This window comes from Aspergillus brasiliensis (assembly GCF_001889945.1).
Source record: "Aspergillus brasiliensis CBS 101740 unplaced genomic scaffold ASPBRscaffold_2, whole genome shotgun sequence".
In the NCBI taxonomy this organism is placed as follows: domain Eukaryota; kingdom Fungi; phylum Ascomycota; class Eurotiomycetes; order Eurotiales; family Aspergillaceae; genus Aspergillus; species Aspergillus brasiliensis.
In genome coordinates this window covers 1-18214 of record NW_027137443.1, presented here as the reverse complement: position 1 = coordinate 18214, position 18214 = coordinate 1, and the positions used below count along the sequence as shown (strand labels likewise).

The following is an 18214-nucleotide window of genomic DNA, read 5'->3' as shown; positions in this document are numbered from 1 at the left end:
GGGGGAGAGGAGATTAGTTACAAATGCCGTCAATATTTTGCACCTCATCATACCATGTCTTAACAATTGCTGGGGAAATCCCTTTCTGCAGGGTACTATTTTCGACCGAGACCTATGAAATAAGATTCTTTGGATTCCTGCGCAGATGTTCAGAATTTTGCAGGCCTGTTTATTGCTGTATTTGACGAGGCAGTTGAATGCTTACATTGCGCGATGATTCCGGTTTAAGGCGGTGGACTTTCCGGAATAGTTCCCTGAGCTGTTCCTCTAGGGCCTTATCTTCGGCTCCTTGGTAGAATTTGCAGACGAAATGTCCCCCAGTGCGGAGAACTTCATGGCTGAATTGCAAAGCTGCGTAGCAAAGATCCTATTCCTCATCAGCCGAGGGAAATATCGAAGTACTGGGCGAGCTTTAGGAACTTACCATACTACCTGCATGGTCTTTGAAACTAATGCCGCTTGTGTTCATCATCCTGTTATAGGGATCACTTAGACTTCTTTTACCAAACCCCGTTGTTTGGAACCAGGGAGCGGACATATCGCTAAGGACAACATCTACCGAGTAATTGCAATCCCATTGCTTGGAATCTGTTTGCTTATCAGAGCTCGCGTTCACTTCCACTCCGAGCTGCGTGTCATCGTGATCGGCATCCAGTATAGTAGTTGGCGGATGTGGCCTACCCCTATTGGCGTCGCGCACAAATTCTCGAACATAGGCCTGGATATTCGGGTCAAGGAAGTTGCCTTGAATCGTAGATACTCCTTTTGGGGGCTGCGCCGGGATAATGTCAACGCCAAGGACCCGGCCGTGTGGTTGCGTTCTAGCTACTGCTACCTGGTGTGGTGTTAGCCAAGGTATAATTGGCATAGTCGTCACGCTGCACTCGACGCACTTGGGACCAAGAGCCAGGAGCATAACCCTAGATTTGATGAAGTATAATGTCAATCAACATGGCCCTTATTGAGGCATCTGCATTGCGGCTATCGTACTAGATCAACAACTGTCTGTCCGCTTTCAAAGATGTGGTATTTCTCGTCTATCTATTCAAAGAAATCATCAGGATGTAGTTATAGGATGGCGGGCCATAACGTGGTTAAGTACTTGAAGGAGCTTAAAAGCCGCGCGACTTTTTAGGCCCTGCACTGCTGCTTCCCTTGTGAAACGATCCTTGAGCTGACGGGCTTGCCATCGTTTCGAGGATGAATATCGCTTTAGAATATGCGAACCAAACAGACCAATGCCCCGTGTTGCAGACCAACACTTCATAGATAGACCGAGTGGCATGGTCGCAGCATTGGCAAACTTCGATGAAATAGAAATAAGTGACGTGCGGAAGAATCCCGGAGCGCTCCCGCGGAAGTGGTAAGTGAGCGCGGATGGGAGCGAGCTACTCTCCGAGGTCTGAAAATTCCCGGTTGTTTTACGGAGCATTCATCGACGATTGGAATATGGGCTAGCAATATTCGTAGCTGCACTCATCTACTCTGCTTATACATCTAGTATTGAAGTAGGTCTATGCCCACGAAGGATTGCTTTGGGTGTCCCCAATTTCTAACGAGTAAAGGGCAGATCTCTTGGGACTTGGTGTTGCTGCCTTGCATCAGCTGGCACATCACCACAAACCAGCGACTACTGGTAGATAGGATGTTCTGCCCGACTATCTACTATATTGCGGAGACAGATATTCTTGACGTATTAGTCCCATCTGTCTTGTGGCATACTAACCCTGTACAGCAATTGTGCATTGGCGTCCTAATTGGTTGTTGAGATAGCTTTGCAGGGAATACACCGAATGATTATAAGCTTCACTCTCAATTCAGCTTCCAGTAGGTTGTCAAAAGATTGACTTTGTCAAAGAACACCCGGCCGGGCGGCAATATGAAGTTTGTTGTCTAGTTCTTCACTGTAGTAGCTGTGCCCCATCTACGTACCATCTTAGTAGTAAGTACGGAGTACCCGCATAGCGACCCGCTCAGCGGTACGCGTTGTGGACACCTATCATCCTAGGCATCTCGGATATGTAGTACTCCGCTGCCTGTCCATGATCTGTCTACATGGCCAATTTCTTCGCGGATTTCTGATCCGCCTTCTTCTTACCGTCCGAACTGACGATTACATTGTCATGCCAACATGAAGCTCTTCAACCTTCTCGTGTCTTTTCTTTGCATGATTAGTTCCGTTTCTTGCGGCGTCGCAGACACAGACAAGTTTGAGAGATATCGTTCCCTCTCTCGCTCCGCCCCAATCGAACTTAACGACTCGTCGTATGAAGAGATAACATCTAAGCCTCGCGACTATCATGTCGCAGTGCTCTTGACTGCCGCAGATGCTCGCTATGGGTGTATTCTTTGTCGCGAATTCCAACCAGAATGGGAGCTCATCGCACGAAGCTGGAACAAAGGTTCCAAGCCCGACGGACTCCAAATGCTCTTCGGAACCCTTGACTTTTCCGATGGAAAAGGGACCTTCCAGAAGGTAGTCATCAATTACATGGCCTGGCAGTATAGAATCTCCAACTGACACAGTTGATGTCGAATAGTTGATGCTCCAAACTGCGCCTGTTCTCCTGGTTTTTCCTCCTACCGTTGGCCCCTTCGCCAAGGTTGACGACGCACCTCTGCGATTTGACTTTAGCGGGTAACTATAAACTGAAATGAACTAGTCGATTGACTGTCACTAACGTCTGCCTACAGCCCTATCTCTGCTGAACAACTATATACATGGATGAACCGTCAGCTTCCAGAGGGCCCGAAACCGCCACTTGTTCGTCCGATCAACTACATGCGGCTTGTCTCCGGCATAACCATCTTGATGGGTGCTGTGACTCTTTTTACAGTTTTGTCACCTTATGTTCTTCCCATTGTTCGCAACCGGAACTTGTGGGCTGCTTTCAGTCTGATTGCCATCCTCCTATTCACAAGTGGCCATATGTTCAACCACATTCGCAAAGTCCCATATGTTGCCGGGGATGGTAGAGGGGGTATTAGCTACTTCGCTGGTGGATTTTCAAACCAGTTCGGTATGGAAACGCAGATTGTTGCTGCCATCTGTACGTTACCCTTTATAACATGCACGCATTTGGTCTCATACCTGGGCTTGATGCTAATTCGCTAAATTGCCGACAGATGCCGTCTTGTCTTTTGCGACCATTGCCTTGGCAATGAAGGTGCCCCGTATTGCAGACAACAAGGCGCAACAGGTGGCTGTGATCATCTGGGGTTCCGTACTCCTTGGTATGTACAGCTTCCTTCTTAGTGTGTTCAAGACAAAGAATGGAGGATATCCGTTTTTCCTTCCGCCATTCTAAAGCATTTCCGGTGCGTGTTATCGGCATGAGCTTTTAGCCCGGCTAAGTGTGAATATATCGCTTCGGACTGGCGGTCGTTCTAAGGCAGTAGCTGTATGCTACTATTTCACTTGGTCCAGCTCTCCGTTATTGTGTATCTACTATATAGTGTCTGGCGGATCAACTCTTTTTACATTCCAAACGTGATCAGTCAGGGACCTGAAAGTCTGCTTACATCGTTATCTAAGTTGGTCGGTGGAGTAAACTAAAAGGGCAAGAGTCACGGTTATCATCTCCTGGGCTCTATCATTTATTTGGTATCAATTGTACGTTCCAAACACTGGCCTAGTGGGCTCATGTACGGCTTCATATCAAGCGAGTCCGTGACTTTTTTAAGGTTGTTGTGGCATTGCTGAGTCTAGTAAAGTGGCGGCATGCTCATTCCAAGCTCTGCAATTCTCAAGATAATATTGAAACTCAGTATGAAGTAAATTATTGCAACTTAGCCACACATAGCCACACAAGGCTCAACTTCGCATTGACATGAACTATTATGGTCACCGCTACAACCACCGCCTGAGTGCACCCTCGTAGGCAGCGAGCACTAACTACTGCTTCTTATCCAGGAAGTCCAGGGACTAGTGGCTCGATGTTAACATACGTGGCTTTTGTTTCTTTATCAACCTCGAGTGGAGTACGAGTATGCGCGTTGCAAGTACCAGAATGTGAACTCGGTCCTCCAATGTACTGAAGACCTGCACGTAAAGCTTTAGAGGTATTTCAGAACGCTGCGTTATACAAAACAGGAGCTACTTCATTGGTCGTGGAAGGCAAGGTAGTAAAAAGGAACAGTGCTTGCTATATGAAATGAAGGTAAGGAGCTTGGACACTGACGGATGAACACCAAAGCACGGGAACGGGAACTACCACAAAATAGTAGTATGCAGAAAGCACGTGGCCTTTTGGGCGGGACCACATATACTTCGTCCCATTGCTGAGCGGTAGTATTCAATTCGCTTTCGCCAGGCCTATTAATTTTATTCCTTTTTCTTTCTCCGGAGGGGACCAACCAGTGAGAATCAATTTCCCTGTTGCAAGTCCAAGCTACAGGGCCAGCTTTACGAAGTCACAAAGGCATTTAGACAAAAGTCATTGATGCCCGCGGGCCTTTTTTCGTCTACATGTCGTCGGTAGATGAGAGTGTCAGCGCAATGCTGGCATCATCAGCTTCCGGAACGACGATGATGATTATCGTTCAGTTGGCCTCTAGGATTTTCACTTTCACCGCAAATCAGTTAATCTTGAGGAGTCTGCCTCCAACCATAATGGGTGTTGCATCCCAACTGGAGCTATACTTCATCTCGATATTATATTTCTCCAGGGAAAGTATCAGAATGGCAATTCAAAGACAGCCATTGCAACCCAAGACCCTCACCATATCTTCCCACAAGGACAGCACCGGCATAGCTCCCAAAAAGGGCAATGATGTATCTGAAGCTCGAACCATAGCCTCGCAGTCAGTAGTGAACATGTCTTACTTGAGCCTCGCCTTGGGGTTTTTGTTCGCTATATCGTTTGCTACATCTTACATACAGCTAGCAGCGAGAGAGGTGTCAGAGCTACCCTTCTACTACGCGAGCGTGATAATTACATCCATCGCATCTCTTATGGAGCTCTCAACTGAGCCGTTCTTCACTGTAGTGCAGCAATATATGCTACACAGACAACGTGCAGTTGTTGAGATGAGTGCAGCCTTTGTAAAAAGCCTTACAACCTGCCTTGCTTGTGCATGGGCTTCCAGGACTGGTCACAATATCGGAGTGCTCCCATTTTCAATTGGTTATCTCTGTTATTCTTTCACACTCATCTGCGGCTATATGCTAGTCCTGCTGGGGGCTAGGGACGAGCAGAAGTTTTCTATGCTTCCCACAAAGATAAAGTCAAGGTAGGCCATGAAAAAGGAGATTTGCAAGGTACTATCTGATAAGTTTGTCTAGGGGCAGATCAGAGTATTTTATGGGGAGATTCTCATGGCCGATGATAGCACTATCCACAAATGTGTTCTTTCAGTCAACGATTAAACATGTTCTCACCCAGGGTGATTCAATGATGCTGGCAACAATGACGAGCCTAGAAGACCAAGGCATATATGCACTAGCCTCTAATTACGGAGGTCTCGTGGCTCGCGTCTTGTTTCAGCCTATTGAAGAAAGCAGTCGAACGCTCTTTTCCTCTTTGCTAAACTCCGGCGAAAGGGGAAATATATGTGTAAAAAATATTAATGCTGCTAGAACTCAGCTGACAGAAGTTCTCCGTGCATATAGTCTGATGGCTGTTGTGGGGTTTCCCCTTGGTCCAGCTCTGGCACCTCAGTTGCTACATCTGTTAGGCGGGCGCAGCTGGGCTTCACCCAAGGTCAGCAGCCTGCTTTCACTCTACTGTTATTATATACCATTTCTGGCTTATAACGGCATAAGTGAAGCATTTGTCTCATCAGCAGCAACCCCTGCAGAACTGCGCAGGCAAGCGGTTTGGATGGGAGTGTTTTCAGCATGCTTCGCATCCGCGGCGTACTTATTTTTGAAAGTTGGCGCTCTCGGCGCCCATGGAATGGTGTACGCCAATATTGTCAACATGGCAGTTCGTATCGTTTGGAGCTTTTCCTTTATTCGGGCATTTATGTCTCGACACGGGAGCGGTATGGCCATTTCCGAATTTAGCCCACGGCCCCTTACCTGCATCAGCAGTATCACGATGTCTATAGTTCTTAACTCAAGAGGCCTATATGCTCTTGATATCTATAGCACGAGGGACGCGCTGATACTTGGAGCTATGTACATCTTTCTCGTGTAAGTTCCACAGTTTATATGCAAGCCCCAGTCTAACGGTGTGTATAGGTCTTATCTCGAGCGGAAATATTTGTTGATGTATTACACAAAAGCCCGCGAGCTGATAAGATCCAGAACATCCAAATCTTCGAAGTTCAAAGGCGAATGAGCCATCATCAATCGTCGAAAACGATCTTTGTTGATGTCTTATTGGTGTCGACATCCTTGAAAAAAGCGCCGTATGCGTCATGTTGCTTCTTTTTAACCGTTGTCCCGAATTTGAGAAGATCTTCGGGTACATCCTGATTAGCCGCTTTGAGAACGTTTATCAGACTATATCATGTCAGTCTCGGCTAGAATTTGATCCAAATGCTTCTAGAACAATGACCACTTACGCTCCAGATTGAGCTTTATCAACCTCAGTAAATAGAGTGATGGCATGGCCCTCAGCTCCAGCACGGCCGGTCCTTGGGGCCAGTTAGTCGGTGAAATTTGATATACAGGGATGCGGTACTTCACTAACCGGCCAATTCGATGTACGTAGTCCTCAACGGTGAGGGGAAACGTAACGTTGATGACAAGCTTAACCGAAGGTATGTCGAGGCCGCGAGCTGCCACATCAGTTGCGACGAGGACGGTTGAGACGCCCTTTTTAAAGGACTCTAAACTTTTGAATCGTTCCTGTTGGCCCAAATCGCCGTGTATTCCAGCAACCTTGAAGCCTTTGTTCCAAAGAAGTCTCTCAACACGAACAGCCTCCTTCTTATACAAGCAGAAGACCAGAATCTTATCCGAGCTGGATGGGCCCTTCTGATACTTGTTCAGTAGCTGTACAAGCCTCTGTTCTTTTTCGTGCGGCTTCACCACTTCGACGACTTGCTTGATCCTAGTGTTTGCGCGCGGATCAGCCGAGGGCTCTCCACCAATTGTGACCGTCACAGGAGAAGTCATGAATGTTGCAGCCAGATCCCTAACGACCGGAGGCCAGGTCGCAGTGAACATAACAGTTTGACGCTTTGACACCGGCATGGGGCGGATAATGTCTTTAATATCCTGTTCGAACCCCTTATCCAACATGCGATCTGCTTCATCAAGAACAAGATACTTGACTTTTCCCAAATCCACCGAGCCATCGTTTTGAAGATCCTTCAGTCTTCCTGGCGTCGCCACGACTATAGCCGCAGTCTTCAGGGCCTCGCGCTGCTCCTCCTTCCTCACACCCCCGAAGATACAAGCTACCTTGATATCCACTAGTTCTGCATACTTCGAGATCTGGTCATGTATCTGCATTGCAAGTTCTCTCGTTGGGGAAATCATCACCGCTGTCGGCTTATAGGGCTTTCCCTTTTTTGCCGAGTCTTGTAATTTTTTGAGGCAAGGCAAGCCGAAGCCAAGCGTCTTACCACTCCCGGTTTCAGCAATGCCGATTACATCACGGCCAGCAAACAGGAAGGGCCAAGTTGCTGACTGAATGGCAGTTGGAGAAGTGAAAGACTCGAGAGGACGGTATAGGCCACTGTTGCAAGTAGGTAGGTGAGCGAAAGACGTAATGGGATGAAGCTTTGTTGCATCCTCTAAAGTATCGGTTATCTTGACAGAATTTTCTTCGAGGAATTTCTCTATTTCTGATGGTGAAGGTTCTTTCAAGCCAGTATACTGTGACTCAGTGACCTGCGCACTGGTTTTGGAGTCCTCGGCCTTCTTCGTGTGCTTTTCGTTCCTCGACTTCTTTTTCGCCCTATGCTCAGTGCTACCATTATCTTGTTGAAGTTCGCGCTTGGCCATGTTGCCTTTGTTGTTGCTTTGAGCTTTCTCAATTTTAGAGGTAGAGAATATGTGTATAATATATCATAACAGATAAGGAATAGATGCAGAACAAAAATAGATCTGGCTGCGTTGGGTTAAAAAACAGTGAATGTTTTAGGGGCGCCTTCGGTTTGCCTTTGGATACTTTTGTTCCATTCTTTAATTTTTTTTCCCTCTTTTTTTGCCTTTCCTGTCTGGAGCAAAACCTTGAATCGGGATAAAGTACTCCATATGGTTAGCTCTCTTGCCCTAGTGCTGTTCAGTCCCACTGGGCAATCCTAATTTGGTTAGTCCGGTCTGCACCGCGGATGTCAATCTACCTAGCCTTTTTAAGTCCTACTACTAACGTAATCAACAGTTGAACGGCCCACACAGTTGGGCGGCCCATCCTGCTTTCCCATATAAAAGATATCATTTTGATTCTGATATATCTCAACTAATACTGTATTTGGGAAGCTCTAACTTTACATATAGATTCTATATAAAAAGGTAAGTATACTGTAACTTTTTTTTTAATTTTTTAAATTTTATTTATAGAAGATATATAGAAATATTGTATAATACAGATAAAATACAGATATAGTAATATAAAAAGCTATTATATATACTTCTAGAGAATTTTAAAGGGTATATAAAGTTTCTCTATATTACTGATAGTATATATATTAAATTTCTATACTCTTAGACTTCTAATAGTTACAATATTTTGTGTTTAAAAAAGGATCTTTTATATAGTATTACCAGATGGGCCGCCCAACCGTGTGGGCCGTCCAACTGTTGATTACGTTAGTAGTAGCAATGTTCCCAAAATCGTCAAATCAGGGTTTCAGAATAGCTGGCACTCGAAAATGTAACAATTAAAGGCCCGGAGAGCCTTCAAGAACCCCGGAAGGAGCTTGGGCTGGTTGAACCTGGGAGCATTCATTGAAATATGTTCGCCAATACATATGCCTACACTGAATCTACGTTGTTTGCAAAGTACAATGACTGTTTTGATAATGACCTCATTGTTCATTTATTTGTATGTGCGCCGACCGTCTCCGCTTTTACCTTCAAGCCAGCTGCTGGCTTCTCAGCCGGGCTAGTATAAATTTAGTCAATCGTGCATATTAGTTTTCCCTTGGTTTGGTTGCTCTCAAGCAACCTATGGGCATCCGCGATTTCTCTAAAAGCGAAAACTTTCTCGATGAAGACTTTGAAAGTTTGGTCATTGAACTTGGGCAAAGCATGGTCCACAAGAAGATCACGCAGTCTCCCCTGATAGTCTTCATCCCTGCTTCGAAGAGTGCTGCCTTCGAACCTCAGTCTCTTCCTCAGAATTCCACTAATGTCAGTATTGGCAGGGAGAATAGAACCGCTCATCTGTCCTAATTGGACAATACGTGCATCCCGTGCGGCCACGTCAAGGTTACCTTGAAAGTGTGCAGCGCCCACGAAATCCACTACAATATCGACTCCACGACCATTTGTTTCTTTCAGTATCTCGGAGGCCCAGTCTTGACTCTTGTAGTTGTAACCAGCAGTTGCCCCTAGTTCACGTACGCAAAAGTCAATTTTTTCTTGCGAGCCTGCAGTCACATAGATAGCAGATGCTTTGTCATTCTTCGCAAGTTGGATCCCTGCTATCGATACTGATGAAGCCCCCGCATGCCAAAGAACGGACTTTCCAGCGCTAAATTCACCGATCAGGTAGAGCGCCTGGCTTGCAGTTATCCAAGTCTAAGGAGATGGTGCCATGGTTATTATGACTTGGTTTCCTGGAAGTTAAAAGTCAAGCTTACCTCTGGTATTCCAGCGGCCTCCTCCCATGCCAGCCCCGAGGGTTTGTGTATCAACATTTTCGTCGACACTACAATGTATTCCGCATAGGCCCCTGACAAAAGTAATGAATACTTGCACACCCTATTATAATGGTTGACACATACCGCCATAGGCTAGGCCAAAAACAGAGTCGCCAATTTGAAAGCCATTGCTTGTGTTTGCGCCAAGTTCCTCAATCACCCCAGAAAATTCGACCCCCATGGTGCTAGGGGCTTGTGGAGGAACGGGATATTTTCCTTCGCGTTGTAGCAAGTCCATTCTGTTTAGCCCGAATGCTTTGATCTTGACCAAAGCCTGCCCAGGACTGGGCTTCGGTATCGGGATCTGGTCAACGAACAGAGCATCAGCAGTCCCTTTGCCCCCTTGGATACCTGGGTGTTTTTAGCAAATCATGCTCGAAAGTCTGAGCAGTGTATCTAACCAATGGCTTTCATGGTGCTCCCCATATTTGCTTGACAATTTAGATGTTGACTTTACAAGATTTTAGAAAGTGCCTGCGTCCTGCCCTTTAGTTATAAGTCTCGGTTGTGCAGTAACTAGTTACGGCATTCGATGTCATCATTTGTCATCATAACTAGTTAACTAGTTAACGTAATCAACGGTTGAACGGCCCACACGGTTGGGCGGCCCATCCTGCTTTCCCATATAAAAGATGTCATTTTAATTCTGATATATCTCAACTAATACTGTATTTGGGAAGCTCTAACTTTACATATAGATTCTATATAAAAAGGTAAGTATACTGTAACTTTTTTCTAATTTTTTTAAATTTTATTTATAGAGGGTATATAAAGTTTCTCTATATTACTGATAGTATATATATCAAATTTCTATACTCCTAGACTTCTATTAGTTACAATATTTTGTGTTTAAAAAGGGATCTTTTGTATAGTATTACCAGATGGGCCGCCCAACCGTGTGGGCCGTCCAACCGTTGATTACGTTAACTAATCAAGGGCAATTAGTCATAAGGACAAACTTGTAGTTAACTAACTAACGCGGTTCCCGACCGCGCCGGCCACCCGCCCGCATCGACCACCCATGTTGTACTATACAAAAATACTTTTTTCAAATTAATATATTCCAGCCAGTTTAAAGGCTATTATTTTATAACCTAATGTAAGAATATACCAGATACTGAATTTATTATCAGCATTTTTATAAAATTTTATAACTGTTAACTATATCATGAAGGTCGCTTGAAACTCTGTGCTCTCTTTTAACTAACTTGAGTAAAGTATAAAAAGCTTTAAAAAAGCATAGATAATATTACTTATTATTTATATAATCTCTATCTTTGGATATAGACTCTACAATCCTAATCGGAAAAGGGTGTCTTTTGTATCTTACTATGTACATGGGTGGCCGAGCCGGGTGTAACTAGTAGTTAGTTAACATATTTTCCACCCGACTCGGCCACCCGCCCGCCATGTTAGGCCATAGTTAGATGGGGGACGCTACCGCCATACTGGCCTTCGCTCATGCCACACCCTCCGCCTAGTTACCTTAATAAGTTAAGGTTCACTTATAAACTCGGCAGCATTAATACCGCCTGCTGTTTTGATTCCGGTTTTTGCCTCACACAGCAATGTATTGCTTCAGGCAGAAATTCTGGGCCTCAGGCAAATTATCGGAAAGAAACAGCAGGCGGTAATTAGAGCTTCTGCATGCACTGAAAACAAGCCTTGCCTTCTAGGGTAGGCGGCAGGGTCTGTGGACATGGAGCAGCCTGGCTGCTGTGGCGGTAGCGACTAGGTATCTCAACCACCAGAGACCTCTGAAGCCGGCATAAAGCATAGAGGCCATAGCTATAAATAATGAACAAAATTATCAGTATCCTTTCGGATCTCCAGGCCGCGCTGATTATGAAAAACATAGAGTACCATAAGAGTATATACTAGATGATCAGACGAGATCAAACAATTTTAACAAAACATTGATAAATGCTTCTCTATCTACGGAGTAGTACATCTATCTATCAATTTATGGATTTATTTATATTACAATGACTCTGTTTTAACCTGAAAAGGGTGTTTTTTTGTATAGTACTATGTTGGCCGAGTCGGACGGGATCAACGTTAACTAGTGAAGTTACCTAGTCAGTCAAATATACACAGCACACACTAACTACACTGTTATCTACTATGATATCTCTAGCGGATTACGTACGTATATATAGAATCTCAAATAGAATGTAACGGGTTCCGAACTCCCAGATACCCGTGGACTCCGGGTGTCAAATGTGTAGGTAGGTTTGCGGAACCGATCATAGAAAGCCCAATGGAGGATTTAGACACACTTCTGGATGAATTAGAACACGTGGAGCAGCAAGGGGATTATGAAGATGATAAACAGTCAGACCTTGCCTTTGCTACTGCGTGCCTATATGATCATTGAACCCACCCGCCTTCGCATGTAACTATCCCAAAATATTTCCCGCTATTCGCCATAAGTTATCCCCGTTCAAACTCCTTAGTAAGTCTACACCAGCGTCAAAGCAACACTGCTACTCTTGTAATCCTATGCCAGAGCTATTGCTAGTCAAGTGTGGTATCACAGCATCAATATTGGCTCATATTATCTTTGTTTAATTATTAGCGCCTTTCAAAATCCATCATTGTTCCTGGCATACATTCTACCTTAGTGACAAACACTCGACCTCATGCAATCCCAAAGTCACAAGACAGATAAATCCCGTTGAACGGACAGGGTCACAAAAGACAGACAAGATTTGTAAGGGAAATCTCAAGAAGCGTTCAACATGCTGAAAGCATATTTAAGACACAGTGTATGATTCAATAAGATCAGCAAGGCGCGAAGCCTCCTCAGAATAATTTATCTGCTTGACCGAGGATACCTGATAGCGTATACTGGTAAAGAGGGGGGAATGTTAGCAGTGTCATCTAAACCATGAAATGGGTTGCCTTACCGTTGTTGTTCTCCAAAATGGTCTATTTTGGCACGGCATCGGAAATTCCAGGTCCGGCAATTGGCATTCTGAAATACGTCGCCAGCTGCTTTCTCGTCCGTTTGGAATAGCGCCATCAAATCATTGGCCGAAATATCCATCATCGATCTGCCCACATCGTCAAAGCAGCTTAGCCAAAGTTGGCCGGTATGATCGCTGACATTGACATGCATTATGTAGCGGTAATCTGGTTGGGGGTGAGTCTTATCGCAGCGCTCGCAGCGCCACTGACCCGGATCAAGCTCGGTCACCTTCTTGTTGCAGCCTTCTGAGAGACAAGCAGGATAAGAAAAAGACATATTCTCCTGCTTTATGTAGATGACTGTTGCTTTCAGCGAGAAGTAAACCGCTTCCTCCGACATGCCCAATTGCTCCTCTCTTATTTGGGCGATCGTCTTGAACTGATCCGACTTCATCGTTGATGAGGCTGTGCCTAATAAGGAAGCATGTGAAGAGAAATTCTCATCCCTGCCTTGTGCATCATACCAACCTTTGAGCTTGTGGGCTTCCTCGATGTCAGGATCGACCGCCATCGAACCCGAGCTCAGCAAACTCAGACTTCGCCCACCAAAGTCAGAGACCTTCACGCCCTTGAACGCTATTACAGACTCGGGCAAGGCATTGAAATTCAGCGCCGTAGTGCCCCAGATGGTCAGGCGAACGGAGAATCCGGTATTGTCAACCATAACTAGCTCACGCTTGTTATAGGGCTTGTTTGTAGTCTTGGAAGTGATCTGTGAAACCTCCATGGCCTGCTTCAGTACGCCTATCACATCGATTGTAGTATCTTTTTCTACTGATTGGAGGTCACCAATAGAAGTGAAATTGAATCGAACCTGGGGAACATCACTCTGATCCTCTGCCTGTTGTCGATATGGTTAGTCAATAGATCAACGCGAACCGAGCATTTCGACTGACCTTTTCAACCACTGTATCCCTCTCAAAAGTCAGTTCATAATCGTTGTTCAAGTTCGTGAACTGCTTTTTGGCAATTTGCACGCGGCAGTTGGAAATATAGTATACACCACCCTCGTGGAAGACGTCGTACAACATATCGCATTGGTCATTAAATCCAGTAGCTCGTATTTCGCCACTGTCGTCCAGTAAGTTGACGCTGAAGAGCCTCCCTTCGGTATTCCTGTTGTGCCAGGTCCTGATATTGGTTTTGCTAGTGCAGCGTGCTTTGATCGTCCATTTGTGAGAATATGGTGAAATAGCTTCGATGGGATATATAGTAGCATGGGCTGCGGCCAAAACCGGTCGTGCTGACTGCACTCGGGTATTTGACTGTACCTGTGCGCCTGATATCTTCGATCCATAGAAACCATTGCTGGAGATCGTAGTAGGTTGGTGCTTCTCGTCTTCATCTGTTTTACTTTCGAGTGGTTTTGGTTCGCCAATCTTCTCGGCCTCTCCCAATTCCTCCAAGACTTCAAGATCGAGAATAATGAGGATTCTTTATCGTACGTTAGGTAATAAAGTTGGTGGTGAAGAGCCTTTTGGTCAACTTACTTTTTGCCTTTCACGGAGTTCGCTTGGAACGACTTCAGGCGAACGAAACATCCCTTCCGTAATAGCGCACTAGAAACCATGGGGTTTAACTCTGTATGGTGAAAGATATTAGCAGTGTCTTTGGCAAACCATCTGGGTTATCGGCACACTTACGGGTTGCAAGCATCGTCTGCACATAATTTGAGATATCACTGAAAACAGCTCGGTAACGTTCCGGGTGGTTCTGTTGAGCTGGCAATGGCTTTATTTGAACACACTGAACAATTGGCTCGCGCGTTTGAGGCTTAGTATCATCAAAGATAGCGCTTAGAGGACATTAGTGAGGTAATGCACAGTGAGTTCCAGTAAACTGACCTGAGTGCTCCAATGGAGACCTGTGATGCAGCTTCTGAAGACATCTGTAATACTTTCAAGAGAGCCTTGTGCTGTCCAACAGTTTAAAATGATAGATATATAAGCAGTTGTCTCAGAGGAGTGTTGATTCAAAGCGCGAGTTTATGAACAGAAAGTGATGGTTTTGGTGGTTCTGGTACAATGTTGCTCCTGCTGGATGTCACTTGCATAAACAACGAATGGAGACGCGACCCAGTGTTGTACGCGGTAGGAGCGCGTTAAGCATCTACCCCACTTCGGGATGCAATATTACGTGTTTTATGGCCTAAGGTATCTACTAGTAGATGTCGTAACTCGTAATACGCCATACACCGATATGGAAACTGGTACTCCTCCTAGGCTCCTACAGTCTAACTGTACACTATCTAGGTTGAGGATTCTCTCCCACTTCGCCCCACCTTTCTACATACCCGACAGTCAAAGCTTCGACGAAGCAAGTATCAAGAAACTTCATCTGCCGACTTCGCCCGTACAATAAGTTTCGTGTATGGAAAGGACGCATGTTCATTTTGCTGAAAATTATAGTGTCTTGGGATCCGGACTGATTGCTTTTATCCAGTTGTATTAGGCTTCCATATTAGCTTTCAGCTCTCGTCAGGATGGCTTCTTGTTGCCATGTTACGTCTGAAGGTTAGTTGCGACTATTGCCAAAACTGGACTATGATGCTCATGCAGGGATCTAACATTATTTACATCGCAGGGCTGAGGGAACCAGCTACGTCGCAGGTTGTATATCGAGAAGACTGTACACAATGTTTCGACTCAATAGTGCGCACCCATTGCTGTTCTTTCGATTCGAAGGCTAACAAATCCTTCAGGACGAGGAACATGGTCTTAATGTTTGCTTAACATGCTTCAATGGAGGCTGCGCTGGTGATAGGAATCATGCCTTTCTCCACTACGAACGTTGCAGTCATCCTCTAGCGCTCAACATCAGAAGATCACGTAAAAAGGTCCAGGTATGTGCCAATGTCACTTGGTTCAATTGCAATTTGGTTATATGTGATTGACAAGGTGCAATGTCAGCGGGATGAGCCACCACAGAAGATCTCGAAGCTTGCAATCGCTGCTGAAACCGATGAGGACCGCTATGTCACGAAAACACGTGTTGTCTGTTATTCTTGCGGTCAGAGTGATCTCGACGCATCCAGAGGTAGGCTGCCAGCTGTAGTTGATGGTGTGATGAAGGCAATGACCTTCTCCAAAAGAGAGGAAGTCAGGGCCTGGGAGCAGGAGTTCATCCCCTGCGAGCATACCATTAATTTAGCCCAGGGGGAGTCAAGGCAAATTGAATCAAAGGGTGCGTCGTTTCACACTCCCTAAACTCCCCCATCACAATGCTCACAAATGGAGGGCAGAGCTAGTCCAGTGTTCCATGTGTAACCTGAAAGAGAACCTCTGGCTATGTCTAGAATGTGGCAACCTTGGCTGCGGTCGCAGTCAATTCGGCGGAGTTGGAGGAAATTCGCATGCACTTGCGCATTCTGACATGGAATCGCATGCCGTTGCAGTGAAGCTCGGCTCTATAACTGCAGATGGCTCGGCAGACATATATTGCTATAAATGCAACGAAGAAAGGACCGACCCTAACTTGGCTAACCATCTTGCTAATTGGGGCATCAATCTAGCAGGCCGTGAGAAGACCGAAAAGAGCCTTATGGAGATGCAGGTTGAGCATAATATGAGATGGGAATTTTCGATGACTGCCGAGGACGGCCATGAACTTACACCGGTGTTTGGACCAGGATTAACCGGTTTGACTAATTTAGGAAACAGTTGTTATCTCTCAAGTGTTGTCCAATGCCTTTTCGCCTTGCCTGAGTTCCAGAAACGATACTACCATCCTAACAGCGAGCCGCCGCACACGCAAAGGCCAGCAGAGGACCTTGAAACCCAACTGCGAAAGCTGGCCGACGGCATCCTCTCTGGAAGATACTCCAGACCCGATAGCGATGTCAGGTCTTCACCTGATTCGGCGGAAGTTCCTCATCAGAAGGGTTTAGCACCCGCTATGTTCAAGCATCTCGTTGGCCGTAATCATGAAGAATTTTCTACGATGAGACAACAGGATGCGTTCGAGTTCATGCTTCACCTCTTTAAGCAGATAAGCTTGTCCAAGCATCCCGCAGGATTGGATAACCCAATTACTTCGTTCGGCTTCTCTATGCAACAGCGTCTCCAATGTTTACAGTGCAAAAAGGTTCGTTACAGGGCCGACGCACAGGATAACATTTCGATACCTGTTCCCGCTCGTCGTCTTCCCAGTGCAGATGCTTCTGGCTCCCTTAACGAATTTGAGAGTGTCACCCTATCAGAATGTCTGGATGCTTTTACGGCTGAGGAAGTTGTTGAATTCAGCTGCCCGTCCTGCGGTTCCACGGAAGGGTTCACTAAGAAATCCTCGTTCAAGACCCTGCCGCAGGAACTGGTTATCAATGCGCGAAGGTTCGAATTGATAAATTGGGTACCTACAAAGCTAAATATTCCGGTAGAGGTTGATGAGGAGCCAATAGATTTTGGTAATTACCTCTCCCCCGAGCCCGATTCAAATGAGGAGCTTCTCCCCGACATTCAGGAACCCGAGAGCCTATTTAAGCCCAATGAATTTGCGATCGAGCAACTACTCGCCATGGGTTTCCCGATTTCAAGGTGCGAGAAGGCGCTTTATATGACTGGCAACTCGGATGTTGAGGCTGCCATGAACTGGCTCTTCGCTCACTTGGAGGACCCCGATATCGACGAGCCGCTTGAGAAGACGGGTACCAGCACGTCAGGAAGCCAACAAGACCCAGCTAAGGTTGCGCAGTTGGCTGAAATGGGCATAAATTCTGGTCATGCTAGGAGGGCATTGGCAGCGACGGACGGGGATCTCAACAGGGCAATTGATTGGGTGTTCACTCATCCGGAAGATTCAATGGACACTGGCTCAGACTCTGACATCCCTGAATCCAGTGGTGATAGACGTCTAGACTCTGGTGCCACGCCAGCAAAATACCAATTGCAGTCAATAGTGTGCCACAAAGGCTCATCCGTGCATGCTGGGTATGTATGTCTGCTACTTTGTAAGGGGTGAACTAACGGACAGCAGGCACTATGTCGCGATTGTGCGTAAGGCTGTGCCAGGAAGTAATGAAACTTCGTGGGTCATGTTTAATGATGAGAAGGTCGTTCAGATGGATGACATACAAGAGATGAAGAAGTTCGCGTATATTTATATATTCTCTCGGACCTAGCCTATGGAATCAGTCGGATACTTGAATCGTCATATGTTTATTTATCATAGGCTACTAATCTATGTCTTTTCGTCTAGTAGGATGTATAGGGGTATCATCAGGGGCGGCTACGGCCTGTATAGTTCTTAGCAAGAAGTCTGCAGGAGCCGCTCTGCCGCCCAACCACAGCGTTCCACCATCCCATACAATTTTATATATATTTACAACCCCCGAAGGCTTAAAGCATTGGAAAGCATTGATATATATATTAATAACTACTCTATCTATATACTATCTAAAGTATTTTAAGGCCTCAATGTTCTGTATATCAATCATTCATTTCAAGTACTACATCTATCTGCTTGGATAGAAAGTAAGGCGGCTATT

At 45.6% G+C, this 18214-nt stretch overlaps 7 protein-coding genes across 7 annotated transcripts; 3 read left to right on the top strand and 4 right to left on the bottom strand.

Annotated features, from left to right (window-relative positions):
* Positions 1–51: 51 nt before the first annotated feature.
* Positions 52–1324, bottom strand: ASPBRDRAFT_37661 (RlmE family RNA methyltransferase). Its single transcript, XM_067623776.1, has 6 exons — positions 1103–1324; positions 991–1041; positions 894–920; positions 425–835; positions 206–367; positions 52–137 (listed from the first exon to the last, which is right to left on the bottom strand). The coding sequence occupies exons 1-6, from the start codon at positions 1283–1285 to the stop codon at positions 96–98; spliced, it is 876 nt and encodes a 291-aa protein (XP_067482652.1). The 5' UTR covers positions 1286–1324; the 3' UTR covers positions 52–95.
* Positions 1325–2131: 807 nt separating this feature from the next.
* On the top strand, positions 2132–3308 carry ASPBRDRAFT_118067 (OST3/OST6 family protein; the record flags this gene model as incomplete). Its single annotated transcript, XM_067617143.1, has 4 exons — positions 2132–2476; positions 2541–2638; positions 2695–3050; positions 3127–3308. The coding sequence occupies 4 exons, from the start codon at positions 2132–2134 to the stop codon at positions 3306–3308; spliced, it is 981 nt and encodes a 326-aa protein (XP_067482651.1).
* Positions 3309–4268: 960 nt separating this feature from the next.
* On the top strand, positions 4269–6718 carry ASPBRDRAFT_168236 (uncharacterized protein). Its single transcript, XM_067619641.1, has 3 exons — positions 4269–5232; positions 5291–6136; positions 6185–6718. The coding sequence occupies exons 1-3, from the start codon at positions 4469–4471 to the stop codon at positions 6282–6284; spliced, it is 1710 nt and encodes a 569-aa protein (XP_067482650.1). The 5' UTR covers positions 4269–4468; the 3' UTR covers positions 6285–6718.
* dbp3 (RNA-dependent ATPase DBP3) lies at positions 6292–7900 on the bottom strand (the record flags this gene model as incomplete). Its single annotated transcript, XM_067617091.1, has 3 exons — positions 6292–6448; positions 6511–6582; positions 6639–7900. 3 exons carry the CDS (start codon positions 7898–7900, stop codon positions 6292–6294), a joined length of 1491 nt encoding a protein of 496 aa, XP_067482649.1.
* Positions 7901–8906: 1006 nt separating this feature from the next.
* On the bottom strand, positions 8907–10273 carry ASPBRDRAFT_71573 (NAD(P)H-quinone oxidoreductase). The gene is made up of 4 exons (XM_067629136.1): positions 10164–10273; positions 9847–10113; positions 9703–9794; positions 8907–9640 (listed from the first exon to the last, which is right to left on the bottom strand). The coding sequence occupies exons 1-4, from the start codon at positions 10186–10188 to the stop codon at positions 9014–9016; spliced, it is 1011 nt and encodes a 336-aa protein (XP_067482648.1). The 5' UTR covers positions 10189–10273; the 3' UTR covers positions 8907–9013.
* Positions 10274–12376: 2103 nt separating this feature from the next.
* ASPBRDRAFT_37654 (replication factor A subunit protein RFA1) lies at positions 12377–14779 on the bottom strand. The gene is made up of 6 exons (XM_067623775.1): positions 14577–14779; positions 14376–14527; positions 14223–14313; positions 13629–14166; positions 12672–13573; positions 12377–12612 (listed from the first exon to the last, which is right to left on the bottom strand). Exons 1-6 carry the CDS (start codon positions 14618–14620, stop codon positions 12519–12521), a joined length of 1821 nt encoding a protein of 606 aa, XP_067482647.1. The 5' UTR covers positions 14621–14779; the 3' UTR covers positions 12377–12518.
* Positions 14780–15214: 435 nt separating this feature from the next.
* ASPBRDRAFT_191639 (ubiquitin-specific protease UBP14) lies at positions 15215–17848 on the top strand (the record flags this gene model as incomplete). Its single annotated transcript, XM_067620386.1, has 6 exons — positions 15215–15245; positions 15316–15383; positions 15434–15574; positions 15642–15915; positions 15974–17657; positions 17704–17848. The coding sequence occupies 6 exons, from the start codon at positions 15215–15217 to the stop codon at positions 17846–17848; spliced, it is 2343 nt and encodes a 780-aa protein (XP_067482646.1).
* Between the last annotated feature and the right edge of the window lie 366 nt (positions 17849–18214).